The sequence below is a fragment of the Pelecanus crispus genome, chromosome 14 (genome assembly GCF_030463565.1).
Source record: "Pelecanus crispus isolate bPelCri1 chromosome 14, bPelCri1.pri, whole genome shotgun sequence".
Lineage (NCBI taxonomy): Eukaryota > Metazoa > Chordata > Aves > Pelecaniformes > Pelecanidae > Pelecanus > Pelecanus crispus.
Genome location: NC_134656.1, coordinates 14798406 through 14824207, shown reverse-complemented (window position 1 = coordinate 14824207; position 25802 = coordinate 14798406). Strand labels below are relative to the sequence as shown.

Sequence of the window (25802 nt, the reverse complement as noted above, 5' to 3'; positions counted from 1 at the left end):
CCATGTCTCAAAGTTTTTGTTTCTTTTCCTAGCTGAAGCTGTGAAAACCAGACAGCAATTCATCTGGTTTAAAGGAGGTTTTGCATTTAATGACAGACACCTCTTTTGCAAAAGTATTTTCAACTGCAGCAACCTATATCAAGGCTTTATTATTTCCTCACCAGGAGAAGGAATGGAAATGTTTTCTGTGTGGGGGTTGTTTTGTTTTGTTTTATTTCTTTCTCCAGGGCTGGATAATGGTTGCAGAATGAAATTTAATCAAGAGTGATATCAGACTACAGAAGTATTTCTGGAAATACATAGATTCATGTATGTGTTACAAGCATTCAATTTAACATTATTTATAAGCAAGGGACGCTCGAAGGCCGATATGGTGTTTTCCTTTTCTCCTGAACTGGCCAGAGTACTGAGGACACGATTGCAACGTAGGAAGCCCCTTCAACTCCATCATAATTTCACAGCAATGTTAATTGTTGTGGTGGTTTCAGCTAGGAGTTTCTTTTTCATGGGAGAGGTTCTGTCAAAGGTGTTAAGCTAAATTTATACTTGCATTTTCTGAAATAACAGAGTTTGTGCTCAATTTATTTCCACCGTCTGTGGAACATTTGTAAAGAAAGGAAACCTTATTTTATTTACAGGCATACCTCTGTATAACCACATACATATATAAATATCTCCATATATTTCCATGGATGGAGGGATCTGCCTGCACAGGTCCGCTTGCTAAATCAGAATTTTTAAGAAGAAACTGGTTTTCTCATTAGATGCTGAAAAACCAGAATCATGAATCAGTGGTTATGCCAGTCTAATGAAAACAAATTTAAAAAAATGTAATTAAAATCCAGAAAGTAAGTGAGATTTTATTTAGAGCATGTCTGTCTGGTGATTGCAAGCCTAAACTTTGCAGAGGGCAGCATTTGCTGGCTGTGTATGCCAGTATATGCTTATACTGTATGGCTCTAAAGTTTATATGGTTCCAAGTGAATGTCCTCCACAAGTAGTGGTTAATTTGATCAAGTAAAGCTTAGAGAGTGCAGCCCCACATCCTTCCAGGCCCTGTGTTTGTATACACACAGATTCAGAGTACCTTTTGACGTACCTCTACCTTCCATCGCTTTCTCACGTCCAGTAACGCTTGCTTTGGAAGTGCAAGTGGCGCGACTGGCCCTCGCCCTTCCCCTCGCCTGTACCCTGGTGAATCCCCCCTGCTCCTGCCATAACCTGCACGGAATTTGGCTTCACCATGGCGGGCGCGAAAAAAGTGCAAGTAAAGCTGCCTCTACGCTTCTGTAAGTGGAGGATTTGCCCTTATAGTGGCTATAAGAAGCAGTAAGCTGCCTACGTGCTTAGGCCAGAGAATATTCCTCAGCTCTGCTGAGGTTACAGTCTGCACACAGGGAGCACGTGCTGAGCGGCCATTTTGAGCAGTCGGGGCACGGGGAGGAGATATCCCACCGGTCCGGCTGCCGGCAGGCTGTACTGCTTTTATCTCGTATTCCTCTTGCTCTCTCTTTGAAGACGTCTAGTGACCGAGATTTCCCAGCCTACCTGCCCAGTCGGCCTGAGAGATGGGCAGCCTCTACTGCACAGAGTTTTCCCAAAGTTCAAAATGAACTGCCCTTCCTATAGCTTAGCCCCATTGCTTCTTTCCCAGCCCCTGTGGACAGGGAGAACAGCTTCCCTGTGGTGTCTTTTCATATGTTTGAAGACCTATCATCCCTATTTCATAGAATCATAGAATCGTTTAGGTTGGAAAAGACCTTTAAGATCATCCAGTCCAACCATTAACCTATACTACCAAGTCCACTCTAAACCAATCAAGGGTAGACCAGACTAAACCGTGTCCCAAAGTGCCACATCTACCCGTTTTTTGAACACTTCCAGGGATGGGGACTCCACCACCTCTCTGGGCAGCCTGGTCCAATGCTTGACCACCCTTTCCGTAAAGAAATGTTTCCTAATTTCCAACCTAAACCTCCCCTGGCGCAGCTTGAGCCTATTTCCTCTTGTCCTATCGCTAACTACTTGACTTTATTTTCTCTAGATTAAAGATCCATATTTCCTTTGGCCTTTGCTTGTAGGTCATGTTTTTTAGGCTTACCTTTCTTGTTCTGCTTTTGCGTGTGTCCCTTTGGCACACGTCTTATTTGAAGTGCAGTTTTGCAGCAGAGGCCTTACCGATCCTCGGTCAGAGCAAAAGGATTGCCTGTGGCTTGCAGAGCACAGTGCCATGTATAATCCCACCCTTATTTTTACACCAGCATGAAACCGCTCTTTCAAATTGAGTTGGTGATCTACTACAGGTTTAGGGGACAGGATCCTTTTCAATAGAACTGCCATTTAACCAGTGATCCCAGCTGGGTATTTGCATGGCTGATCGCTGCCTGCCTTAAATTTGTGCAGATTTCATCATAAACAATATGTGTACTCCTAGCAGGCTGCTGCACGCAAATATCTAAAAGGAATTGTGCTTTGTAGCTTTCTTAAATTGCTTGTTGAAAATGAGGGCAATATGCAATTCTGGTCCGTAGGAGGAAATTTCATGTTTAACTTGTGTGATCTGTACCTAATGTCTAAATTACCTGTGCATGCAAATCTACGTTATGGTGTATATAACCCATCCTTGTGAAACATCTAAAATTAAATCTGTCAACGTTACATGTACACGAGCTCTTTAGGAGTGGCAGTTCCAGATTTAACATTCATGCATGTAAAATGGATATAAAAAGTTAGAGAATAGTTTGAAGCTGCTTTTAAAATATAATCCCTGAAGTTTATCCAAACCTCTGCAAAACAGGAGTCTGATCCTGCAGATACATCTAACTGAAAATGCTGCTTGAGCTTTCTGATTAATGCCCATGGCAGTAAATGATTTGTACTTGATACTAAGTTTGCATTTGTTGACTGTTAAACTGGAAGTCCCGCAATTTTAATATAGTGCTTCAGCATTTTATATCTATTCTCTGATAGGAGTAGAAGTTTCAAAAATAGCTGAATCAAATCTCCATCTCTTTTTTTTTTTTTTTTTCCCCTTCAAAATTCACATTTAGTTTAGGTTTGCTGCCAATACTTCTTATCCTTGCTTTAGCTGGGTTAGCTTCAACTGCCTGATTATACAGCTGGTTTCATGTTTTTATTCTGCTTTGAGCATCTTTCTGTCTCATCCCTCCTGTGTGTGTATAGTGCTTGTAAACATCATCTCTTCATTTACAAACCCTCTTGAACTGAGAAGGGCAAGCCGGTAACCCCCATCCATGGACCCCTGTTTTCCTCATCTTCACCCTGTGTTGATTGTATCAGACTTTTCTTCCAAATATCTGCCCGGTCCTGTATTTCTTCCCCTTTTCAACTGCATAATGCATGAGATGGAAGGCGTCTTCTCGGTGCCTGGTGACAGCCTGCGCCGGGTACACGGCGGCGGCAGCCTGCGGCCGGCCCGTGATTGACGCTAATGCACAGATCGCCGTTTCAGCTGGGTGTCGCAGTTGTTTGGGGGAGGCTGGTCAGTAAGGAGAGCAGGAGCCGTGTCACGGAAGCAGCCTGTCAGGGATTCACAGAGATCTCTTGAAGTGCCCTATTTTTGGTAACAGCATTTCCAGATAAATGCTTTTCCAATTCCAAAGGCATTTTGACATGCTGGGAACTAAACCTCTACCTAGCTGTGGGTTTAAGTCACATCCCTAACATTCTAGAAAGTGCTAGTCATTTGATTTTATAATCCTTTCTATGAATTATAATGATGGTAAGGACCAAATAGGCTTAGTCCTGTGCTGCCACTCTATCCAGACACATAACGAAGGTAGAAAAGGCACATTTAGAAACCGAGAGCCCCTTGATGCGTCTGGCAAGCTTAGCTCTGAAATCCTCAAAAGAGATCTGTCTTCCTTTTCCCTCTAAATTTAGATGGAGAATTTTTACATTCTTGGAATAGAGAGGGAGAAAGGTGGAAACTGGTAACACGCTGTCGAAAGAAAATTGTAGTGGTTTCCGATGCAGAACAATTTTCTGTGTGGCTTCTCTCTGAACTTGCGTAAGCGTTAGCTGGTCCACCTGCGAGCAGCCTGGTTTGTGTGTGTGAGTTAGATTGAGAACTTTAAACTCATGTCACCTTTTCTTTTTAGGCATTCAAGCCAATGTTTTAGGGGCCTCTCTGTCTTCTACAGGACCAGGTAGAACTGCTTTGCATAGGGCTTTCGTAAGCAGGTCTTTGGGGATTAATGGGCTTGGGTTTGGGGTTATTTTTTCCTGCCTAGCACATGCAGAAATGTTATTGCTCATTCACTGAAAGAGAAAACGAGTTTGCCAATTCCAGCTCTTTGTAGCTTGTTGGCATTTCTGAAAAGATACCAGGCAATGGGACTTACAGATAATTATTGCCACAAATAATTTAATCTGGATTTAATAACGAAGTCACCCTTTTTGACTCACTATTTTTAAACATCAGTAGTGGTCGTCTGTAATGGCTCACCCCAGCAGTCCAGAGTGCTTGTTATTAAGGACTTCTGCATTTTGGATTAGTGTTTCCCACGGAGAAATTTTAACTCCTGTTGCCAGAGAATTCACATAGGCATGTATGATTAGCAAATCTAAAGGATTAAAATAACCGCATAGCAGGGTTAATACACTTCAAGACTATTGTTGTTACCTCAGGTACCACAGCACAAAAGAAGGGGCTCCTACAGCTGTAGCTCATAGTTAATAAATCTGACTGTGCTAACATTGCTGAACACTGGAAGCAAAGCTTTTAACACCATTAAACACCAGCTTTTTGCTTCATCACTCAAGGACGGTTCCTCTGTTTGCATCTTCATCTGCAGAAGTGGATACACCATGGAGATTTTGTGAGATCTAAATATGCACTCTGTAATTATGTTCCCAATTTGAATAGCTATGGGTTTGAATTGAAACCACTAACTGTAAAAGGCTGAACCTCAACTGGTTGAGCAGATGAAACAGATGTATTTGTTCAAAAGTTTGCAGCAAACATTGGACATTTTTCCATAAATCTGCGCTCTCCTGGCCTGAATTGTCAGCTTGCCTTAAAATAGTCATTTCCCACAGACATAGGCAAAGGTTTAAGTTCTCTTTGACCCTTCCTTGCAAATGAGTGTAACTGGCCTAGCTACCCATCTCGTGAAAGGCTGGGGCTCAGCTGTGTGCTTGCACTTGCTTGTAAATGCCACTCTGACGTGTGCTGTGAATAAATAAAGCCTGTTGGAATACGTTGCAAGGAATATCCTTTTAAGAATCTAATGAAGTTTAAAAGATGGGTCGTACTTACCGTAAGCATGTCATTTTAGTGAAGAAAAACCTCTTTGCAAAATGATTTAGTTGTTAGGATTTTTTTTTTTTATGTTGAGTTGGAGGAAAAAAGAAAACTAAAGCTCCTTCTTACAGTAATCTGTTTTTCTTTTATTTTGTTTTATTTTCTTATCTACAGAAGCCGTGTAAGCAAAGTTCTTTGCCGGTGCTAGGGATTTGTGTGATATTTTTTCAAGGTGTGGGTTGTAGAATGTCACACATTCATTTTTAAACAGTTTTGCTCTCTGATATGAATGAAGCACAGGGCAGTCAAATGTCAATGGAAGCTTAGCAGCTCACTTTTCCTGCTTCTCTCCATTTTCTTATTATTAGCTGTGTTTGCAAAAGAGGAGCGTCTTATGTTCTTGGCTTCAAGCGGGCAGTGTTTGTTTCTGCTTTTGCCAATGTTTTTGACGTCTCCTCAAAATAAGAAAAGACCCATTTTCCCAGAACAGAGGCATATTTGGACATTTCTAAAATAACTTCAACCTTTAATTTGCCCCACCCTTCACTGACTGTCGATCCTCAGTGTGGTTTGGGTGTGTGTCAAGAACCTAGCAGAGGCTGCTGCCCTCCTTGCTGTGCCTGGGGACAGGGCAAAGCTCCTGCTCCAGCTCTCAGGTTGCAGAGTCAGGTCGCACTCTCCACTGGAGCACTCAAAGAAAATCCCCGGTGCAGGTGCCCCCGTGGGATGGATGCAGACGTCCCATTCACCTCCTAGTGAGCGGTTCTGATCGCTGCCCTCACCCCGTGCCCTCTGCTCTTCCTGGAGTGGCCGACACCCGCTCCAGGGGCTTTACCTATGCCACCCTCTTCAAGGATGACGTAGCACTCCTACTGCTGGGGTGATGCAGGTTTGTGCAAGATAAGTTACTGGGAGGGACGGCTAAGCTCAAAGACTGGTATCACTATATTTACTGTGCTCCACAACAGTTATATTAAAAAGTTGTGGCGTTTCCTCTCGTGTGGTTTGCCACATGCCCTGCATGTCTGACCAAGTGGGATAGTCGTGGTTTTCAAAATATTTTCTCATTGTTTTGTTTTTAATGAGGGAAAACTGACCTTGATTTCTCCCCTCTTCAAAATACCCTAAAGGAAGCTAGCCAAGAAGCAGAAGGAGACTCAGACCAGCACGCAGAGGGAGATGGGTCCCGTGGCTACTTCCGACAAGACCTCTACCAAACTCAGTGCTGTTCACAATGAAGAAGCTTTTTCTTCCAGCTGCCAAGATGTTAATGGATTCAGTAAGTTTAACTTGCTTGCAATGGATATGTCCCCCTTGGAGAGCTCTAGGTTCTTAAAAGGACCTATTCCTATGGGCACAATATTGAGGAGCTAGGAATGACAGTGATAGAGATCATTGCAAAAGCTCGATAGCAATCAGTTGTCTGAAATGTCTCTGACACTGCCCCTATTTTAACTGTGGTGGAGAGCATTCCTTCTGACTCTAAATCTACCGAGAATAATTTATAAAATCTGTTTTAATAACTACATACAGTCAAAAAGGCATATGTTTATTTGTCCTTCAGAAATATTTTTCCTTTGTGAGTAGAAGAGTCAAATCAAATCAGTTAGCTGACTTGTAGGATGAAATAACATTTTCTGTATGAAATTGTTATGAAAGAAAGCATGGTTTCCTGGTTAGAGAATTGGAATGGAAAGACAGCATTTCTTTTGTCTGTGTCCTACGTTTATTCTTCACACGGGTTCAGTAAAACTAATCTTAGTTAATACTTGTAAACCACTCAGACCTCTGTAGCTGGAAGAATTTTGTGGGTAAAGCAGCACAAAGTCGTCTTTTAGTCTTGCTAGATCCAGATTGAGTGCATGGTGGATTGCATGGTGGATTTGTAAAATTTTTTGTATTAAATAAATTTTAAATTAGACACTATGGGAATGTCACTCCTTCTTTTGACACCTAGCCTGCTAGTTTGAACAGGGAACAGCTCTGAAACACAAGTACATACTAAAACTCTTTTGTCTTTTTCGAACGTCTTTAGTGAAGTGGTTTTTCCCCTAATTACTAACATGAAAGTGCTTATGGCACAAAATGTGTTTTATCATTGAAACCTTTGTAATCTCAGATTGAGTGGGACAGGCTCAGTGAATTCTTCTTTTCCGTCTATCTGTAGGTCATGTCAAATTCCATCTGCATGTGTTGCTGCTGCCACTCTGTGTAACATACCTGTGAGATGGATAGATAGGTGTTTGGGACCATCAAGGCTAGCAGTGAACACTTCTGTCCGATATTAAATTGACTTGAGTCAAGATCTAATTTTCTCAGGTGCTGAGTAGCTATATCTCCTAAAGAGACAGCAAGAGTTGTCAGTGGTTCATATCTTTGAAAGACAGAATAGCAGAGGACAGCATTGTAACAGACATCCTAGCAACAGCAAAGGTAGCTTGTTTAAAATGTATGGGGAAAAAGAAATTTTAAATACTTTCTTCAGAATTTGGATTTTTAAAAGTTTGGGGTTTTTTTCCCAACTAGAAAATAAGAGACGAGATGAGCCTGTAATGTGACCTCATTTTTTTTCCCTTGGTATTTTGAGAGACTAATTAAAACAGCTGAGTAATTTACTTGAAATGGCAACTATAGAAAACATGTTGTATCTAATTTTGTAAAAAAAGCATCCCTCCAGGTTTTCTTTTTTTAAATCAGTTAGTCCTTTGCTTGTCTGACATCACTGCAGATTTTATCACTACCTCCCTCTATAACACAGTCTGAGTCAAGTCATGGGCCGATTCTTTTCTTTTTTTCCTTTTTATATCCGTGAGAAAAAATTACCAGTAAGCCTTCATGATTTCTCCAAATTTTTTACTGCCAAGTCCAGGATGCTGAGGTGTTGGAGGTAAGTTCTCTTCTGTGCAGTAGTGTGCACATGCTGATACAGGAATTATGTGGGTAAAAGACTTACTTTTTTAAAACATTGCCTTAATAGAGTGTAATACTTGAGGGTTTCTATATGGGCCTACTCTAACTTCTGAATAACATAATAGGATTACTTCTTAACCTTCCTGCTAACTAGCAGAGTTTTACAGGGGGTTATCCACCCTAGCTTTTGAAATCAACTGTGTCTGTCTTAAGCAGCAGTCAAATTCCTTCTTAAATTGTCCTTTTGCCTCCCAACAGAAAATAGCACTTGCAGGTATCTCATGATAGGTAGCCATCCTCTCCATCTTGACCCTCGGTTATGGGAGCCCAAGTTGGCTGTAGCAGTGGCGTGGAAATACCCCTCTCCTTTTCAAAGAAAGCCCACCAAGAGAAGCTAAGTGTTTTCAATCCCAAGATCACCTTGCTAGCTCACAAAAGCAATAAAATAGAACAAGACCACTTGTTAAGTAGGAAGCCTCATGATAATTGAATGACTTGCGAACAAGTTTACCTCCAGACGACAGTGTGCTTGCAGGGCATGTGTCCGTCCTTCTAGTTTTTCCTTCCTGTCCCAATCATTTTAATGATTTTTCAGACAGAACAAATTCCATGAGTCCCTATAGAAGCTTTTTTCTTCCCATAGTCTCTCCAGCTTGGCCACTGGTCTGCTCCTGCCGCAGATGGTGTTTGCCGTGCTGTTTGTGTGCAATGGAGTCCTTTGTTGAGGCCAGCGCAGTGCTCAGGAGCACACAGTCCTGTTGGACATTTGTAGTTTTGAATTTTACCGTTTGGCAGAGGTGTTCCTTATCAAACGTGATTATGTTCTGGAAGATCTGTAGCCTCTGCTGGAACAGAGAGACCTCTGGTCTTGCTGAAAAGTGGAAGAGAAATGGGCATTTGTCTTTCCTGGCCCAAAGCAAAGCTCCTCATCCCTCTTTCCATTCTACACTGTTAGTTGTTATTCAGGCAGAATTCTTACTAGTACATACAGGACTTTAAACTGAAGAGATTTTACGGATTCAGCCTGTCTCTGACACCATATGGAATCAGAATAGATGTTTGCTGAAAGATAGATTTTAGTCCATGGCTATTCCAGCTTGTCTGGTTTTACCCAGGGATTATGTGGAGGTGAAGCAGGCTTATCAGTTGTTCATTTTCTCAAATACCTTGCTTTTTAAAAAATAAATATATATCCTAAGTCCATTAAAGGTAGATGATGGTACTTGCAGTGTTTGAGCCTGCTCCTCGGTGTCCAGGAATGTTTGGAAAGCAGTGGTGTTTTCCTCCGAGTGGCACAGCACAGTCACGTGTAGGCATTGACTTGGTGCAGGGTTATTATGAAACGAGAGGATAAATTGAAGACGAGGTGGGCCTAAAACCATCCACCAGCATCGGTGCACTGACCAGGAGGGTGTGCAAGGGGTTGTGATGGCACATAAATTGTGTGCAATTTGGCAGCCCATGCATGTGATGGATATCGTCTTAGCGATGATGCACTAATGATATGTCCTGCACAAAGGAACTGTCCTTCTGGCTTTGCAGTGATAAAATGCCATGGATAGGGCTTCTCCAGGAGAATGCCATGTCACCAGTATAGCCCTCTTGACATCCTTGGCGGGTTTCTGGCAGGAACTTTTTGATTCTGAGGATTTAATCTCTTAAAATGCAGCCAGTTTTGCTAGAGACTGATTTATTAGGGTGTGCTTAACTTTTGTGACATCTCTGTTTGGGAGGAGACTGCTTTCCAGACAACCTTCAGGAGTGAGGCTGATACTGATTAGGTAGGTTGCTTTAATGTTACGTGCAGAAGCACAATTTGAAGACAGCATTTTGGAAGCTGTAGGGAACTGAGTTTTGCATTAGTGAGCGCTATTGTACAGTTACCAAGTTACTGTGCTTTTGCTAGAGAGAACAAGGAGATAAAAGGAAGCTGTAGGTAAGTGGCACTCGGGGTGTTCAGGATCATTTTTAACCAAGAACCATCTAAATTCACACCTCTCCAGATCCTGCATGTTTTTGTGATGAATTAAATGCAAAGGTCTTTAGATTTGCTGTAAGACACAACAGACAATTAGATCAAGATCTAGGTCTTATTCCTACCCCACAGGTAATTCTCCCTCCCAGCTAGGATACCTGCTATAAATGCAGTCCAAGGACCTGTAGGATCATGATCATGAGATGCTTTCTATAGTGAAAAATTCTAAAATTAATAGTAATAAAGCCAAATTTCATCAAAGGCATAAAAGGAAAAAAATGCCAAAATCCCTTATACTGGTTTTCATATCGGTTTGGGATTTTTGTGGGGTTTGCTAGTCCAGAAAATCTTACAAAAGGCAGGGGAGAATCATTTTCAGAACAGGAAGGAGCCTCCACCATTCTGCATGCCTAGAGGCACCTGTGTGGCCTCACGTGCCACTCCAGGGAGCATAAAGAGACTTTAAACGGAGTCTTAATCTCTACCCTGACACAAAATCCTCTCTGGAAGTGTTCCCTGTGATTGCACACTAGTGCTTGTAAAAACCTCTGGTTAGGTAGCGGCACTGTGTACACATCTCTCGTTACACAAGCCACTACCTGACTGATTTTGAGAATGCACTCCCTAAAGTTTTGGGAAACTTCTTTTTTGGTGGTTTTTTTCCCCCTTTTTCTTCTAAAGAAATAACCTAGAATTTAACTCCCTATCTCACAAATATGGCTCATTTCATAAACCTCAGTTGGTAACATTTTTAATCAAACTCACTGAACCGAGGTGTATATCTTCAGCTGCCTAAGTAATTTATCGTTAGCAAGTCCTGGAAAGGCAGTATGGCCCAGTGAGTTCTTTTATACTCCCAAATTTCAGAAAAATCGAGTCTGACTCCAAGCCCTGGCTGTTGACTTGCTCTGTGACCCTAGGCAAACAAATCACTCTTTTTAGACCTCATTTTATACATCTGTAAAAATGGCCATGTTCCAAGTACAGTAAGGGGAGGGTCTGATTTAGGCTAACAAGCACAGGGGAGAAAATGTAAGAGGCCCCAAATGAGAGATATTTTATGGCTTGAAGGCAGCTGGGCCAGAACTCCAGCAGACTAAGCTATGAGAAATTTGATTATTTTAATGTGTTTTCAAGTAGTGTAAGTCTGAAAATATGGCAGGAGAATGCAGAATGAGAGCGAGTTCATTTACTGGATGATTATATATTGCTTAGGAGGTAATTCTGCAGACTTTATGAAACTCCTTAGACTAGTGACTTCTTTGGTTCACCCCATAGAATAACTTGAATTTTTTAAGTGGTGTTTGTTTTAGATATACAAAAATTGCTTCTGAAATTACTTTGTTGTATACTGAATTTTATCTACTTCCACTGGATTATGGAATATTTTTTCCTCTGTTATCTTTTGTCATCTTTCTGATGTACTGAGATTTGTATTAGCTTGTTTCCCAACATTTTGAGGAGGAGATAAATAAATGCCTGCAACTCTAAGAGTGAATGCAGAATGATAACAAAAGAATATGCCTTCAGAAATGATGGATTACCATGAGAATGTACATGTATGCTACTGTAGATATAAACCAGCCTCATAAATTTACTATCAAGAAAAGAATCTACCGTGAAGATGTTGAGCTCTGTCTCCTTTCCATAAATATTTGATTAATATGGAAATAATTTGTGGATTCTTGTCCAGAGAAAGCTAATGCTTTAATGGGAGAAAGCGGGGATGCTTGTCCTGCTGAAAGAACCCAACTTGTAGAGAAAAGGATTATAGGATTTTCTATGAACAGTCCTGGGTTGAAGAACAAGTCCCTTGTTATCTTGTATTTTTTTTAACAAAAAAAATTTGCTACCCTACCTGTGTATTTTTATGGTACTAGTGTACATTGTGTTTGAGGAGGCTTATTTTACTGTTAATACCGTATTTGATTCTGTGTAGTTTATATTTTGGGGGTCGTTTTTAAGGATCTTCCTCCTAGAGACAAAAACATAAGTTTGTTCCTTTGGTTAAAAAAAAGGATATCTAGAATATAGTCCTATTTGTGTATCCTGTGTAGGAACACATTGATTTACAATAACTATAATACTATATTTGGGGTCTGGAGTGCTTATATTAAAGAAAATCCATCATGATGACAACGTAATAAATGTAATATGCATGTTGAGATGAAAAATATAATTCATTTTGATAAGCATTATATATCCCATATTACTGTGTTCTTTGAGGAACATTCTCCCTGTTCTCTTTCTCTCTCTTAATATATGTCTAAAGTCTTTTCCTTATGTCTTTCCTACCTAGCATCACCCTCTCCTTGTTCATTTTCTGTCCAAAGCAAAACCCTTCAGAGCAAATCTTTGTTGAATTCCTACTACTCAGGTACTAGTGCCAGACTTTTCTTTCATTTCTAAATTTTCTTTGCTTTTGTACGTTTCCCAATATGACCTATAGACTGAATCTTCTGAGTGTGAGATACAGCTAACCTTGTTTTCATTTTTTGTAACTTTTTTTCCTATTGATCTTCTGTTGATTTCCATTGATCCGTGTCGTGTGGGTGAACGGAATTCCATCTCAAAGTATCATCAGACACTGTTCCATCGACCACGCTGTTAGGTAAGAAGACAGGTATGGTGTACGGCACTTCATTGCAGAGCAAACACATTCATTGCGTCTTGAAAATAACTCAGAGAGCACTGTTAAGTTACTGGGCTCCAAAATCATAATTAATCCTGTGGTCATGTGTTGTGTTAATTGGAAAGCCTTTTGTTTTACTCATGCTTTGTTATTGTTATTAATTGATATTTTAATTTTTTTAGAGGAAAGAACAGTTCAAAAATTAAGGTTTAGGAGTTCTATCAAGTATTTGTTGTTTCTTTTTGTGAATGGGATTTGACATTCTGGGCCAAATTCCCATGCACTATATTGCCTTTGGCTTAGTTTTGACTCACATAGGTGGTTGTGCCTATGCAGCTGGCATAGAATCATAGGATGGTTTGGGTTGGAAGGGCCCTTTAGAGCTCCCCCAGCCCAACCCCTGCAGTGCCAGGGACAGCTTTAACCAGAGCAGGGTGCTCAGAGCCCCGTCCAACCTGGCCTGGGATGGTTCTGGGGATGGGGCCTCCACCGCCTCTCTGGGCAACCCCTTCCAGTGCTTCACCACCCTCAGTGTAAAAAATGTCTTCCTTATATCTAGTCTGAATCTACCCTCTTTTAGTTTAAAACCATTACCCCTTGTCCTGTGAGTGAGGCTCAGCTAGGTGTGCCTCAAGGCTTATGAATATCAGTGAGGATTTGCGTGTCCGAAGCAGGTGGGAGCTGACAATTATGGACTTAGTCGCAAGTATAAAGGTTATCCAGAGAAATCAGAGGCTGGGTTCGGGCAAGCGGCGCCACCCCATTGTGTGTATGCTGAGAGTTACATGCTAAATATTCAAGCAGTTTGGTATGGGTTTGAGAGGATAACAAAAAGGCAGGTTCTTAGAGGCAGAGGCTGTTCTCTGGCTGCTAGTGTTCAACATCTCTGAAAATTAGCTTTTCTTGTTCAGATGATAAATAAAGCATCCAATGTGCAGCTCTTAGCTTTTGGATTTTTAAAAAGAATACGTTTTTACAGTAAGTTAACAGAGACAGCAAAATTGGCAGAAACTGTTAGCTGATAAAAGAAGTTATCCAGAAACTTACTGGAGGAGTACCCTTGGAAGTGAGTAATAACAGCCTACAACTTCAGGCTCTCCCTGAAGGATGCTGCCTGCACGTGGAATTTGAAGAAGGCAATTCCTCCACTATGAATCAGAAAGATGATGTGTGGTTGATCAGAATCTAACCGGTGGTATTTATCAGACCTGTCATTTTGGATTATCTACAGTAAATGTTCGCTTCCAGACACAGTAATCTACCGTGGCCGCTTTAAACATTACTCTGAGCTTGTTGAAAAGCCCACAGTTAGACCAGCAAGAAATTACAACCAATCGCTTAAGTGCCTTGGCTTACAGACTAACAGCCTGGGCACAGAGGCTTGGAGGGACTGCCACAATACATGCATTTATCCTGCTATCTATCAAAATGCTGACGGCAATGAATGAGCCCTCTTTTAACAAGGTGGAGAAGGAAAGGAGTCCTTTTTCCAGAAGGTTTGTTCTCACTTCCCAGAGACTCAGTGTTGTCAATAGAAAAGTCTAAAGATAAATCTTTTGGCTATACTTTAGAAACAGGGCCCAGACCTGCAGTTTGCTGGAAGATGTCAAGCTGCTCTCAGTCTGGTACTCAGCATCTGTGAAAACTGGACCCTCATTTGAGGGACCTATTTTCCCACCTCTGTCCCGATAGTGAGAATTAAGTTGTGAACTGCACACTGCATAATCTGAAGTTCAAGGTGCAATGGACAGATTCAATCTGTACGTCTCATGGGAAAGCAAAAGCCAAAAAAGCGCCCAAAACTTTCAAAATCCCACATTTTACAGAGGAAAAAGAGGAAATAGGAATTAAACTGGTCTTGTACTTATATATTCAAAAGTCTTTCAAGCTTAACTTCTACTAACCACTATATCTGAGTAAGGATCAATATCCCTGTTTTACACATGGGAAGTTAAATACAGAGCACTTTCAAGACATGATTTACACAGACTGGTAACCCCCCCCCAGTTCCACCTGAATTTAACAGCCACAGGTGCTGTGAAGCAGCCCTTAGCATTGAAGAAATTTCTATATTGTGACTTGAAGACAAATTAAAACCTTGGCATTCTGGCTTCTCGGACAGATTAACCAGACGTTGGATGGTGGTGTATGAGCAAAACAAGTTTATTTTTTGATGTTTATTAATATTCATTCCTAGGAAAGAAAAAGAGATCTTAAAAAGGGCATCAGTCATCCCACTACCAATATCTGTCTTTGGGCACTACCTGCAGTTCAGTGCTATTTGTTCCCATCTGTTATGCCTTCTGCTAATAAATGTTCTGTGTCTGCAATAGTGGATGACTCCCTAGGCTTGGCTGTGACATGATTTGTTGATAGTAAGATATAGGGGATTTTGGTTTTGCCTTTACCCTATCCTGTGCTTGATTAATACTGTTTCATGTAATGCATGTTTTTAGCTCCGTAATTTTCTCTCCCAGTTGTAGACAAATCTGGATTTAAATGTTTTGTGAAAGTGTCTTCACTAGGGAAGTGAATATTTAATACTAACAAATAAAGGAGGTAGATCTCCCTATTTTTAATACTTCAGTAAGTCCCATATTGTACCAGTACTGTAAAGCCTGAACAGGAGGTAGTACAACCTTAGAGGTTGTTTTTGGAGAAAATGTGCATGGCCAGCAGCTCTCAAAGATGTTCAGCAGATGTCATCAGGGCAGTCTCTTCAGGGGAACCAGCACGTCCTTACCCTGCATTCATCAACATCTCCCGGCAGTGTGTAAGGACATTTTCCCTTGTTCTCATTTCAAATATTGAAGAGGATCCTAACAACAAGAGTCGCTGCCCTTCAGAGAGGATGAGGACTACAGTGCCTTGTAGTTCCTTGCAAATGGGTGGAACAAGCAGAGAAAGCTCGCTGTCATGAAGTCTCACACAAAAACTGGCTTGTGCTTAGACATAGAAATTTGCCCTGAATTTCAGTCTTCTGTAGCTTGGAGTAGTTTTGCCCATGCCTAATCAATGTGCTGTGGGTATATCCACAACCTAATGCTTGAAGAACTGAAAAGATATTAAGAAGCTGATATTGCTGCATTAGCAAATGTCACCATTACTAGCTTTTTAAATTGTGGGATGAGTTATTTTTATGCAATGGAAGTTTGAAAATCAATGGCTCGATCTGTTCAGCTGTATCTGTAACTTCCCAGGCCATGCCAGCCCCTAAGGAGCTGTGGGAGAGGCTTTCACGTCAGTTCACTGGGCTAATGGGGGCCTGCAGCAGGATGAGCAATGGAGGTGCATGCCCTTGTAGGCTGTTACTTGAGCAGAATTTCTCTTACATTTCTTTCTGCCTGCAGATGATCAGGTAGCTTGGAAAACTCTCTCTTCCAGTCTTTAATGAATTCTAATTTTGTGTGCTGTTTTGAAGTTGCCAATAGCTTTTCAGCTGTAACTAGTGAATTGCTCTGTAAGGTAGGTAGACCGGACAGCCTCTTTTCACCAAGGAGGCAAAGAAAGATTTAACTTGGTGAGGTCCACGCATTTGAAGAGCTGCGCTGTTACACATGTACCCCATAGTCCCAAGTCTTAGCCCACCTCACCAAAGCATCTTCCTTACATCTTTAAGGGGATTTTCTTCTATGCTAATTGATGAAAAAAATGTATATAATAGTTTTTTTTTAAGGTTAGAATACAGTTGTGTGAGGTGTTCACCAAGCGATTCTTAAAAATCTCTTTAGAATCTAGAGAAAATTACTTTCTCCAGCTTTTTTTTTATTATTATGCACATGTGGCTTCTTCATAGCCTTTGAAATGAAAGATGCGTCCTCCGCTCTCTGTCAAACCTGGTGTCAGAAGGCTTTTTGTTAAGGAACGTGCCTTTTTATAGCTCAGCTGGTATCATTAGACAAATGATGTTTTGACTTTGGTTTCCCATACCACTGTTTGTATTGTATATAGCATATATAGCTGGATATTTATCACATAATAAAGCCTTGATGCACACAAAAAAGCAAATTAAATTTACCAGCTTGTACCATATCCCTAGTGTAAGGGGAAGAGATATTAGCCATGCTGTAGTCATCCTTGGAAGATGTCAAATAATTGACAACCCTTACTCTAGTGTAGAGAGACTGGATATGTGTGTAATTAAATCCATCACAAACACCACTCAAAATATAATTTATTTTGTGCAAAGGATGTCTTACTGTGTTACACACTTGCCAAGGCTAAGAGAATAAAAATATACACAGAGATGATAGGCCTGTCATTTCAGACACAGAAGGAATTCATGGATATTGAAGCAAAAGTTTTGAAAGAAACTTCTCTACGTATACAAGATGGCACATCAGTTCAGCATTGCTTTTAGTTGTCTGAGGCATAGGTTAGCTTTCTGGTCAGAAGGCAACATCATACTCTGTGTCCCGATATCTGTCTCCCAGAGTAACAAAACTATGTTTATGAAACAAGATAACATTTGTAAAAGGATGTAGAGTTTTAATCCCTGAAAGTGCTCCGGGTGAGCAGGTCCCCTCCCAGCGGCCGTACTGGGACGTTGCACAGGGGTCTGATCATACAGAGCCACTTCCAGGCTGGAATCTAATTTCCCAGCTGCTCTTCATCTTATCTGTGACGTCTACGGAGAAGTTTTTCAGTTTTTCTGCGGAGGGAGACATATTTATTTTACTTGTCTGGGTAGCAACAAAAGTATATAATACAAGGTGGTGTAGCAGCAGGCAGGCAATAATATCTCCCCCTCAGGGTTACTCATCAAATGAGGAAAGATGCCACCTGGCTGGCCTCTGCTTCAGCTTTCCCCTGCACGCTGGACTCCATTACATTTCTCTTGGCAGAGAAAGACCTCAGAGTTTACTTCAGCAAGCTCATGACTATTTTGCCAGCAAAGAAGAGAGTCACAAGAAGAACCATTTCATAAGCAAGGCGAGTTTGTGAATATTAAAAGTGGAGTCAACATTGTTAAATTTGATTATTTGCAGTTACACCCTAAACAGATAAGCTGAGATGCCTGAAGAGTTTCCTAATCGGGCCAGTTATGTGAGAGTCAGTGAATCGTTGATTTAACATCTTATACAAAATTCCGGGGTATTCTGTGAACTCTTAGGCTGATAATGAAACTGCCAGCTTCCAGAATTCAAAATATCTGTGTTGGCAACAGCCATCTTAGTATGGGGAGTAAGAGTGTTGCACTAAAAAGGGTTAACAAACAAGCTGACAACACATTTTGCTATTGCAGCTGATGATATTAGAAATGATCCACTTCCAAACAGCATGTTTCCAGCAACATGCAGAATACCTGTTTTATTTACAGCTGCACAAAAAGAATTGTGGAAAATTGGCTATGGTTCTAGGAAGGAAGCGGAGCCCAGAACAGTCTTGCCCTAATGAGACTTCAGAAGCTCTCAATTGATTTACTTTATCAAAGAGAAACTGAAGAAGTGATTTGATCGGTGCCTGCATGGGTCAAGATTTCAAATGCTCAGAGGACTCTTTAATCTAACAGAAGGTATAATAAGATTCAGTGCCTGCAAGTTGAAGCTAAGCAAAATCAAATTGCAGTGAAGAAATGTTTAGACAGCAAGAGTAATTAACCATTGCCACAAATTTTGGGGTCAGAATGGAATCACCATCTCTTGAAATGTTTTAATTTGGATTATTTCTTGGAACTGTACTCCATCTTTGGTGTGCAATGACATATGCTGGTATGTGTTCCTATCAACAAAATGAGGACGTATGACTAGAAATAAGATGCGTGTATGAAATATAATCAAAAAAACCCTGATGCGCAATTCTGTATGTTTAGTAGTTTCTGAGTATGAGTGAATTATTTCCAGCATCTTTCAAAGAAAAAAAAAACCAACCCACAACTATTTTCTTGATTTGCTATTCTCACTGAAAACTCATGAAAGGCACACATGCTTTGGAGGCACTGCCAAAACTTTAGTGAAAGACTTGGCCAATTTGTCCTACAAACTCATCCTCATTTGCAAGGGAATAGGGGCATGTTTGTGCGAAGGGGACAGAGAGAAGGGACTATGGAAAATTGCTGTGATTTGCCTTTAGTGGAACAATTAAAGCAGAAGTCTGACTTTGCTGAGAGGCTGGTATTTTTTGTTGTCTTTTCCAGTAATAACAGTGCCAAAAGGAATGAGATGTTGTTTATAGGTGCAACATGCAGGAAAAGCAATGCCTGATGGCAAGCCCTCCAAAGACTCTTTTGGTTGATTGTCTTAGTGAAAGATCAGTTTGCTGCTACCTCCCTTCCAACCTGCATCTTGAATTGTTCACAAAATTGCTGTAAACAGCACATCTTGAGAGAAGGTGTCGTGCCTTGCGTGAGCGCCTCATTAACCATGCTTAGGTTCAGGCTCATGGTGTGATTAGACGGAGAAGGAACAATGTTTAGTGCATCAGGCTTTATTAGCAGAACTTAGGAATGCTAGGCTCGCTTTGTACATAGCAATTTGTCTCCATAAAAGCCCCTCCACTCTTTCCTTGGCCCAGATAAAATGCTGGTGGGAATAACTGACAGCCGCCCTGAGCTGCTGCAAATGTCGGGCTTGGGTTTTCTTTCAGGTAGCACAGAGGCCATTCAGGATGTGTTGGTCACGGATGTGCAGAGGAGGTGATCTTCTGCCTAATTTCAGCTCTGTGTGTCATTCAGTTGAGAGTAGGATGACCCAGATTGTGTGACACTTTTTTTTTTTAAGCAGAAGCACTTGGCTGGGTGTGATGCAAATGGTGTGGTGCCATGGACCATGCTGTGCAAGAGTGTGGGTTTTGTACCATTTTTTATCTGTCTGACCAAAGAGACCAGAAGCACAGTTGTCACTATAAACTCAAAGGCCAGAGTCAGATCCTTCTTTCTGCTGAGCAGCTTCTTTGAGTTCCAGATTCATAACACGGGCACCTACTTTGAGGGAAGTTATTCTGGAAAGGAGGGAGCACCACTTTTCTGGCTTTTACCTCTCCCTATGATGCTTCTCTCTGAGCAGAGCGCCACGTATACCAGAATTAAAGGATCTGATGAAGAGAGAAATTAATAATTGCCTGCAAAGGAGCTGAGTGATCTGAGCTACATTTTACAAGTAGCATGTGCTCTGCGTGTGCCCTTACTGTATTACCACTAGAACTGCACATTAGTTTTAAGACTCCCTCTCGAATAGGGATATCGTAATGTTTTTTAATTGGGGCTGATAAAAATGTGGCATTACTTGTAGGTTCCTCAGAGAAGCCAATTGTGAAATTGGGTTTGTATTAAACCTAATGACGGAAAATTAAGCATAGTACGTCTGTTGGAAATGGTCCGCAATAAAAATCTTCTCCTCTCCATTACAGGAGGTTAATAGGGAATAGGGGAGGAAAGATGCACTGGGAAAGCAAATCCAACTAGGGGAATTAATAAGCCTTGAAATTCCCTCTGTTCAGAGTTCTCACACTGTCATTAGTCGGAGCATTAGGGATGATTATACAAATGCTTTGGATGTTACTCTTCCTTAAATCCCAAATTTATTCACATTTTGTATCTGAGGATTGCTTTGCTGGAGCCATAGCTCTGTAAATCTCTGAGCGTCCTGGGAATGTGACTGTGTTTATGAGAACCTGGGATTCAGAAAACCTTAAATTCAGTAGCCTAATCTTCGGAGCAGATGATCACTTTGTGCTAATTTATTTCAGAAGAAGCAAGATGTGTTCAGTATCTCTGATAATTCAACAACCAGACTTATTTAACTCACACTGGAGATCAACTTGCCCTGCAGCAGTGTCCACTGCTGGCATTCCTTTCTCCTCCTCATAGACCTGCAACTTCAAAACAGAGCGTTTGCCTGTCTTGATATCTTCCCCCTAATATAACAGTAAAGCAGCTAAGGCATTATTTGTTGTGTTTTGTCATGTCGTTGGTTTGCCAGCTGCTGGGAAGGCAGTCTAATGTCCTCATCTGTCTGCTCCTACCCAACTTTGCAGTGAGGGACAACGGCAGAGATCCGGACTGCTTCTGATCAAAACTCCATGGTGATTTCTCAAGGATAGCAATGCTTACAATAGCACTCCGGCCATATTTCTGCCTCACGAAAACCACCCTGAAATTGCAATTTGATTTATTTATTCTTTATCCCTTCAAAAACATGACTGCAGTATTGCTGGCAAGGGATAGTGTTTAGGCTCTTTGTCAGTAAGCTTTCTGTAAGAAACAAGTCTTTGTGTATGCAGTCTTAAGGGTTTTTTTATGAACAGGCTGAGGGAGATGTATTTTCTGTTTGCTAATAGCTTGGTTTGGGGTAAGACCAGAAAGAATTGATGCAGACTGTTAAGGTCTGTATGTGCGAAAGAATCCAAGCAGCTCAGGTGCCTGTAATCATAGGAAAAAATTGATTTGGCCAACTATTTAAATTTGGTCAACTCTAGTAGATAAGAAACTAAATTTTTCATCTAGTCTGAGTTTCTGTTGTTAAAAATAACTGTTGTAACAGTCACTTGTTTGGTTATTTAAGCTCTTTTCTATTAGTTCACCAGGAAAAATTTGTTGTGTATATGTGTTGTGCTGGGGATATTAGAGGTTACAATCCCATCTGCATAGTGATAGAGATTTTTTTTAATCCATTTCTTTCAAAAAGAAACTAATTCTGTTAGGTTTATGTATCTGAAATTTAAGTCTCTGCATGCAAGGTAACTATATATTTATGCTGGTTTATTCTTTCTGATAATATTACATCTTTGTAATAGACATACAAATAGACATACAAAGGCCTGAACTAGCAGAGCAGTTTGATTTGCCTCTAACATCCTGTGTGGCTTATTTGAAATGCTAATAATTTGTGTGCTCTTAACTTGGGCCCCTTTCAGTTATCTCATATTCTACACCCCAAATCCCTCTTGAACATCTTGCTCATCTGTATGTATCTTTCAGTCATGTTCTTTGCAGGTTTGTGAAGAAAGGTATGTAATTCGACTGGAGTTGTTATGCAGAGCTTACCCTTACAAAATGTGCTGCTTCGCTCTATGTGCTGTATCCTCGTTAGCCTGATTGGCTCTTTACTCTGTTGCCATCTCTTTGGGTTTATGTCCTTGACACAAAAAATACTCGAGTGTGATTTAGTCTTTCTAGGCAGCTGTAGGCAAGTTTGTGTTTCCTACTTATTTCTTTTTTGCCTGCACCAACCTATGGGGTGGTGGAGAAACAAATAAACAAACAGCGCAAGAATGAGAGTGGAAATACCAGATAGGTGAAAGCTTGTTTTGCCTCCCTGTCTTTAAAACAGACAGTAGCCATGGAGAGATGACCCAACCAACCCTGACTATCCAGACCCACCCGTATCGGAGCTGCGAGCCGGTGGAAATGTCCTACTCCCGGGGGCAGTTCCAGCCAGCCATCCGAGTGGCCGACCTGCTGCAGCACATCACCCAGATGAAGCGAGGACAGGGCTATGGATTTAAAGAGGAGTATGAGGTGAGAGGAACCTTCACTCACATGAATGAGTAGAGAAGTTGCACTCACAAAGGATAGATGCTTGGGAGGGGAGGATAACGGTTTTTAAGAGCTGCTTTTCCTTAATTAGCTTACCCTCTTAATCCTTTCCTTTCTCCATCTTATTTCTGTTTATGAGGGTAGGATTTTACAGCACTAGCAATCTTTGATGGCCCTCTAGTACAAAGAAAAGTTGTTTACTACAGCAGTAAGATAACGACATTGTGCTCATCCATTAGCATGTGCCCTCTCTCCCATAAAGGTCAGAGAGTAAATATTTAACAGGTGCTGAACTCAGTGTAGGACCTGGAGTCCCACAGTCCCTTATTTATTGATGTGCTTTCGTTGACAATAGTGCAAGCCAGGCTTGAAGAAAAGGAAAAGGTTTTGTTTGAGTTTTTTGGGAGTTTCAAATACTCTGTAACAATTGATCAAATTAAATCACAGCATAATGACCTGAATGCAGCATTGTAAAGGCAAAAGTAGGAACCTTGTGTAGCTTAAAAGAAGGTGGAGTTTTCCAGTATGCTCAGACTATGTTCGACTGATGTACTCTTCCAACTCCATGTGAGGAGGGAAGCAAAGAATAAACCGCAAAAGTGAAAGTAGCCCTCCTCCTGCCACCTCTTCCCCCCAAGCTGGAATGACCAGGAATGTAATCCAAAAGACAAGAAGAAACATGACATTGGGGAGGAGTTGGAAGAGGAATATACATTTAGAGCAGAGAGAACAGAAGAAGGAAATAGCATCAAACATATGTGAGACTTTGCTCTAGCAAGCGATAATTATAATGAATGTAGTAAGCTTGTGGGAAGGCAATAAGCAATTAATATGCATAGTGGCATTAAAACTACTTAAAAATAACCTAACAGCTGTGAAAAATAAGTTACTTAATGAAAACAGCTCACTTTTCCACCCTGCAAGTAAGAGTCCATGGGGTTTGTATCGTTGATGCTGGGTTTTGCTGTAATTGAGAGGCAATCTTTTCCTGGTTGTCACCAGGGAGTATTTTTTTAATCAGATGGCATCAAAGACTGTCATAACAAATGTTTCTGGTAACTGTATGTTAACCAGGTCTAGTCACTCATGCCCCACAATCAAGTATGCTAATTAAACTATCAATATAAAGAGCTCTGTTTAATATTGAAAAAGGGTAATAATTCTCTTAGGAGATTTACTTAGCCCCCCCTTGGCCTCCATTTCCATGAATAGTACCCAAAACTACATTCAGCTCAATTACAGATGCCCTAAGATCTAGTTCTTCACGTTCAAGAAGAAAACAGGTGCTGGCATATATGTAATTATCAAAATAACACATTAGCATGAAAAATGTCAATGCAACTTTCAGCTCCACAAGTTCTGCCTTTCCCAGAAAGTGCTATCTACATACGTATATAATGATGATGACATTATATAGATTTGCATAATTCCTTTCTTTACAAGAAATAGCCTGGAGAATGCCATAAGCTCTAAAATCACATGTGCTGTTCTACCCTTCAATCAGAAGTAATTGCCTGAAGTAGCAGTCATTTTCAGTGGTGGAATTTGGTTTTCAGAGCATGGGATGCAGGCAGCATTTCAGCTCCAAATAGCTCTCGGCCACCACCGGCAATACCACAAATGCGGGGAGCATGCCAACGAGTGTTATAACTCCTGGAAGGTAGGAGGCTCAGGTTGGCTGAGAGTGGTGTCTCAGACTGGAATCTGGAGGAACACACAGCTGCAAAACTGGCTTTGCAAAACGCTTTGCAGAATGGTTGATAAAATCTTAAAAAACAATTTGATGTCTCTTTTAAATTGTGTTTTCATACACTAATATCAGTGCCACATCCAAATATGTTTTTTCTTCTAAGGAGCTGACTTTCTACTTTGCGAATTGATAGCATAGACTACAGCCTATTTAGTGACATGTTACCAAATAATTTTACTCTCATGAAAAATCACTTTGAACGGAGTGTATCAGTCACACATGACAATCTCTTATCTTCGTACATTCTCATCTCCACTGAGTAACCTGGAAATTGCATTTGATATTTGTTTAAAGTATGCCTTCACCTACAGACCATCAGAGCACAGGCAGCGTGTTTTACCAAGGGCATCTAGAAAGATATTTCTGGTGCTCGCATCTTGCACGTAACTCCACGCTGAGACGAAAAGCAGGCTGTGGTTGTGTAAGTGGTGTCACCGCCGGTGTGAAATGGATGATAACTGTGTGCGTGTGAACGTGGGAATCTGTCAGCACTTGCCATGTGGGTGTTATTTTGGGTGTGCCTGCTGCACCTGAGGCCAAAGTGTGACTTTGGGCCTTTTTGGCTGCTGCTTCTGTTTGGCAATAAAAGGAGTAGACCACAAGAGAAAAATATATCACTGGCACTGGAGGTAGATAGCACTATTTGGGATTAGGCATAGCCGTAAACGTTTAAACGGGACACGTTTAAATGTCACCTGTTCCTGTTCCAGAACGTAGCAGCCCTGATTTGTTGTGCGCTGCGGGACTGGTCCCACAGACTTAGTGTGAGCACCAATTACTGGCTAAGGAGATAATGAGCTTAAGTATCCAAACTCATTTTCCATTATGATTTAGGATGTCACTAAAGTACATTCTCGTGCTGCATTACAGAGGCTGTTTAGTTACTTTGGATTTTGTGGTTCCTTCCTCAAGCATCTTCGTATTGAGAGTCTTCAGCTTATTGAAGTCACCTCTGGATTTTAACCCTTTCATTTCTGGCTGCCTACACATCTTCTCTCTGGTCAAAAGAATAGATCCTGTGGTTCAGGCCGCGAGGTGACATTGCAAGATGTTTGGCAGCACGGTGTTACCGTAGATGCTGTCCCTGGACAATGTTAGCTTAAGGCTTTGCTATGAGCGGGAATGGAGAACTGAACTGGCTGAAATATTTCTTTTCAGGTCTTTTTTTTTTATCCAAAGCAGTTTTTAACCCTGGGTCACAGCAGAGTTGTGGGAACAGTTTTGCCACCACTGCTGAGAAGGTCGTGGCTGCAGGGAGAGGGCCAGGACTCTGTGGCAGGCTCTGAGATGAGCAGCAAGGCTTTTAATTGATGTTGTTGCCTTTGGCAGCAATACTGCAGCATTGGGGCAGATCAGCACAAATGAATGATTCAAGTTTTTGTATTTAAATTAAAAACAAACAGCAAACTAACTAAATGCATCCATTGGAAATTTAAATTGGCTTGCAGTAAGCCTCAATTTAATGTGAACACTTTAGCTATGTTTGGGCTATGTTGTTTAGAACGCCTGATTGAGATGAAGCTGACTTTTAGAGGTCTGTCCTTGTAATTTCAGATAAAAATTAGATCAATTTAATTTAAAAAGCATCATTGTAACAGAAGTTCCACTACTGGGAAGATATTTCAGTACAAATTTTACAAAACTTCTCTGAAAGAGGAAAAGTAAGAAAAGCCTGAAAATCAAGTCCACATTTTTGAACACTGAAAGTTTGCAGTTGTTAAATCAAAGAAAGAAGGGGAAGCATTTCCTGTGAAATGTGGATCAAATACTGATGCCTGAGTGATCTATCCTGAT

General features: G+C 41.0%; 1 protein-coding gene across 1 annotated transcript in view; it reads left to right on the top strand.

Moving 5' to 3' along the window:
* PTPRT (protein tyrosine phosphatase receptor type T) overlaps nucleotides 1-25802 on the top strand; it is a 339432-nt gene that overhangs the window by 279426 nt on the left and 34204 nt on the right. The window contains exons 16-20 of the mRNA XM_075721369.1: nucleotides 4122-4169; nucleotides 6397-6545; nucleotides 12451-12528; nucleotides 12727-12762; nucleotides 22053-22240. Of these exons, the coding sequence (XP_075577484.1) occupies nucleotides 4122-4169; nucleotides 6397-6545; nucleotides 12451-12528; nucleotides 12727-12762; nucleotides 22053-22240 (499 nt within the window). The remainder of the gene's footprint in view (nucleotides 1-4121; nucleotides 4170-6396; nucleotides 6546-12450; nucleotides 12529-12726; nucleotides 12763-22052; nucleotides 22241-25802) is intronic.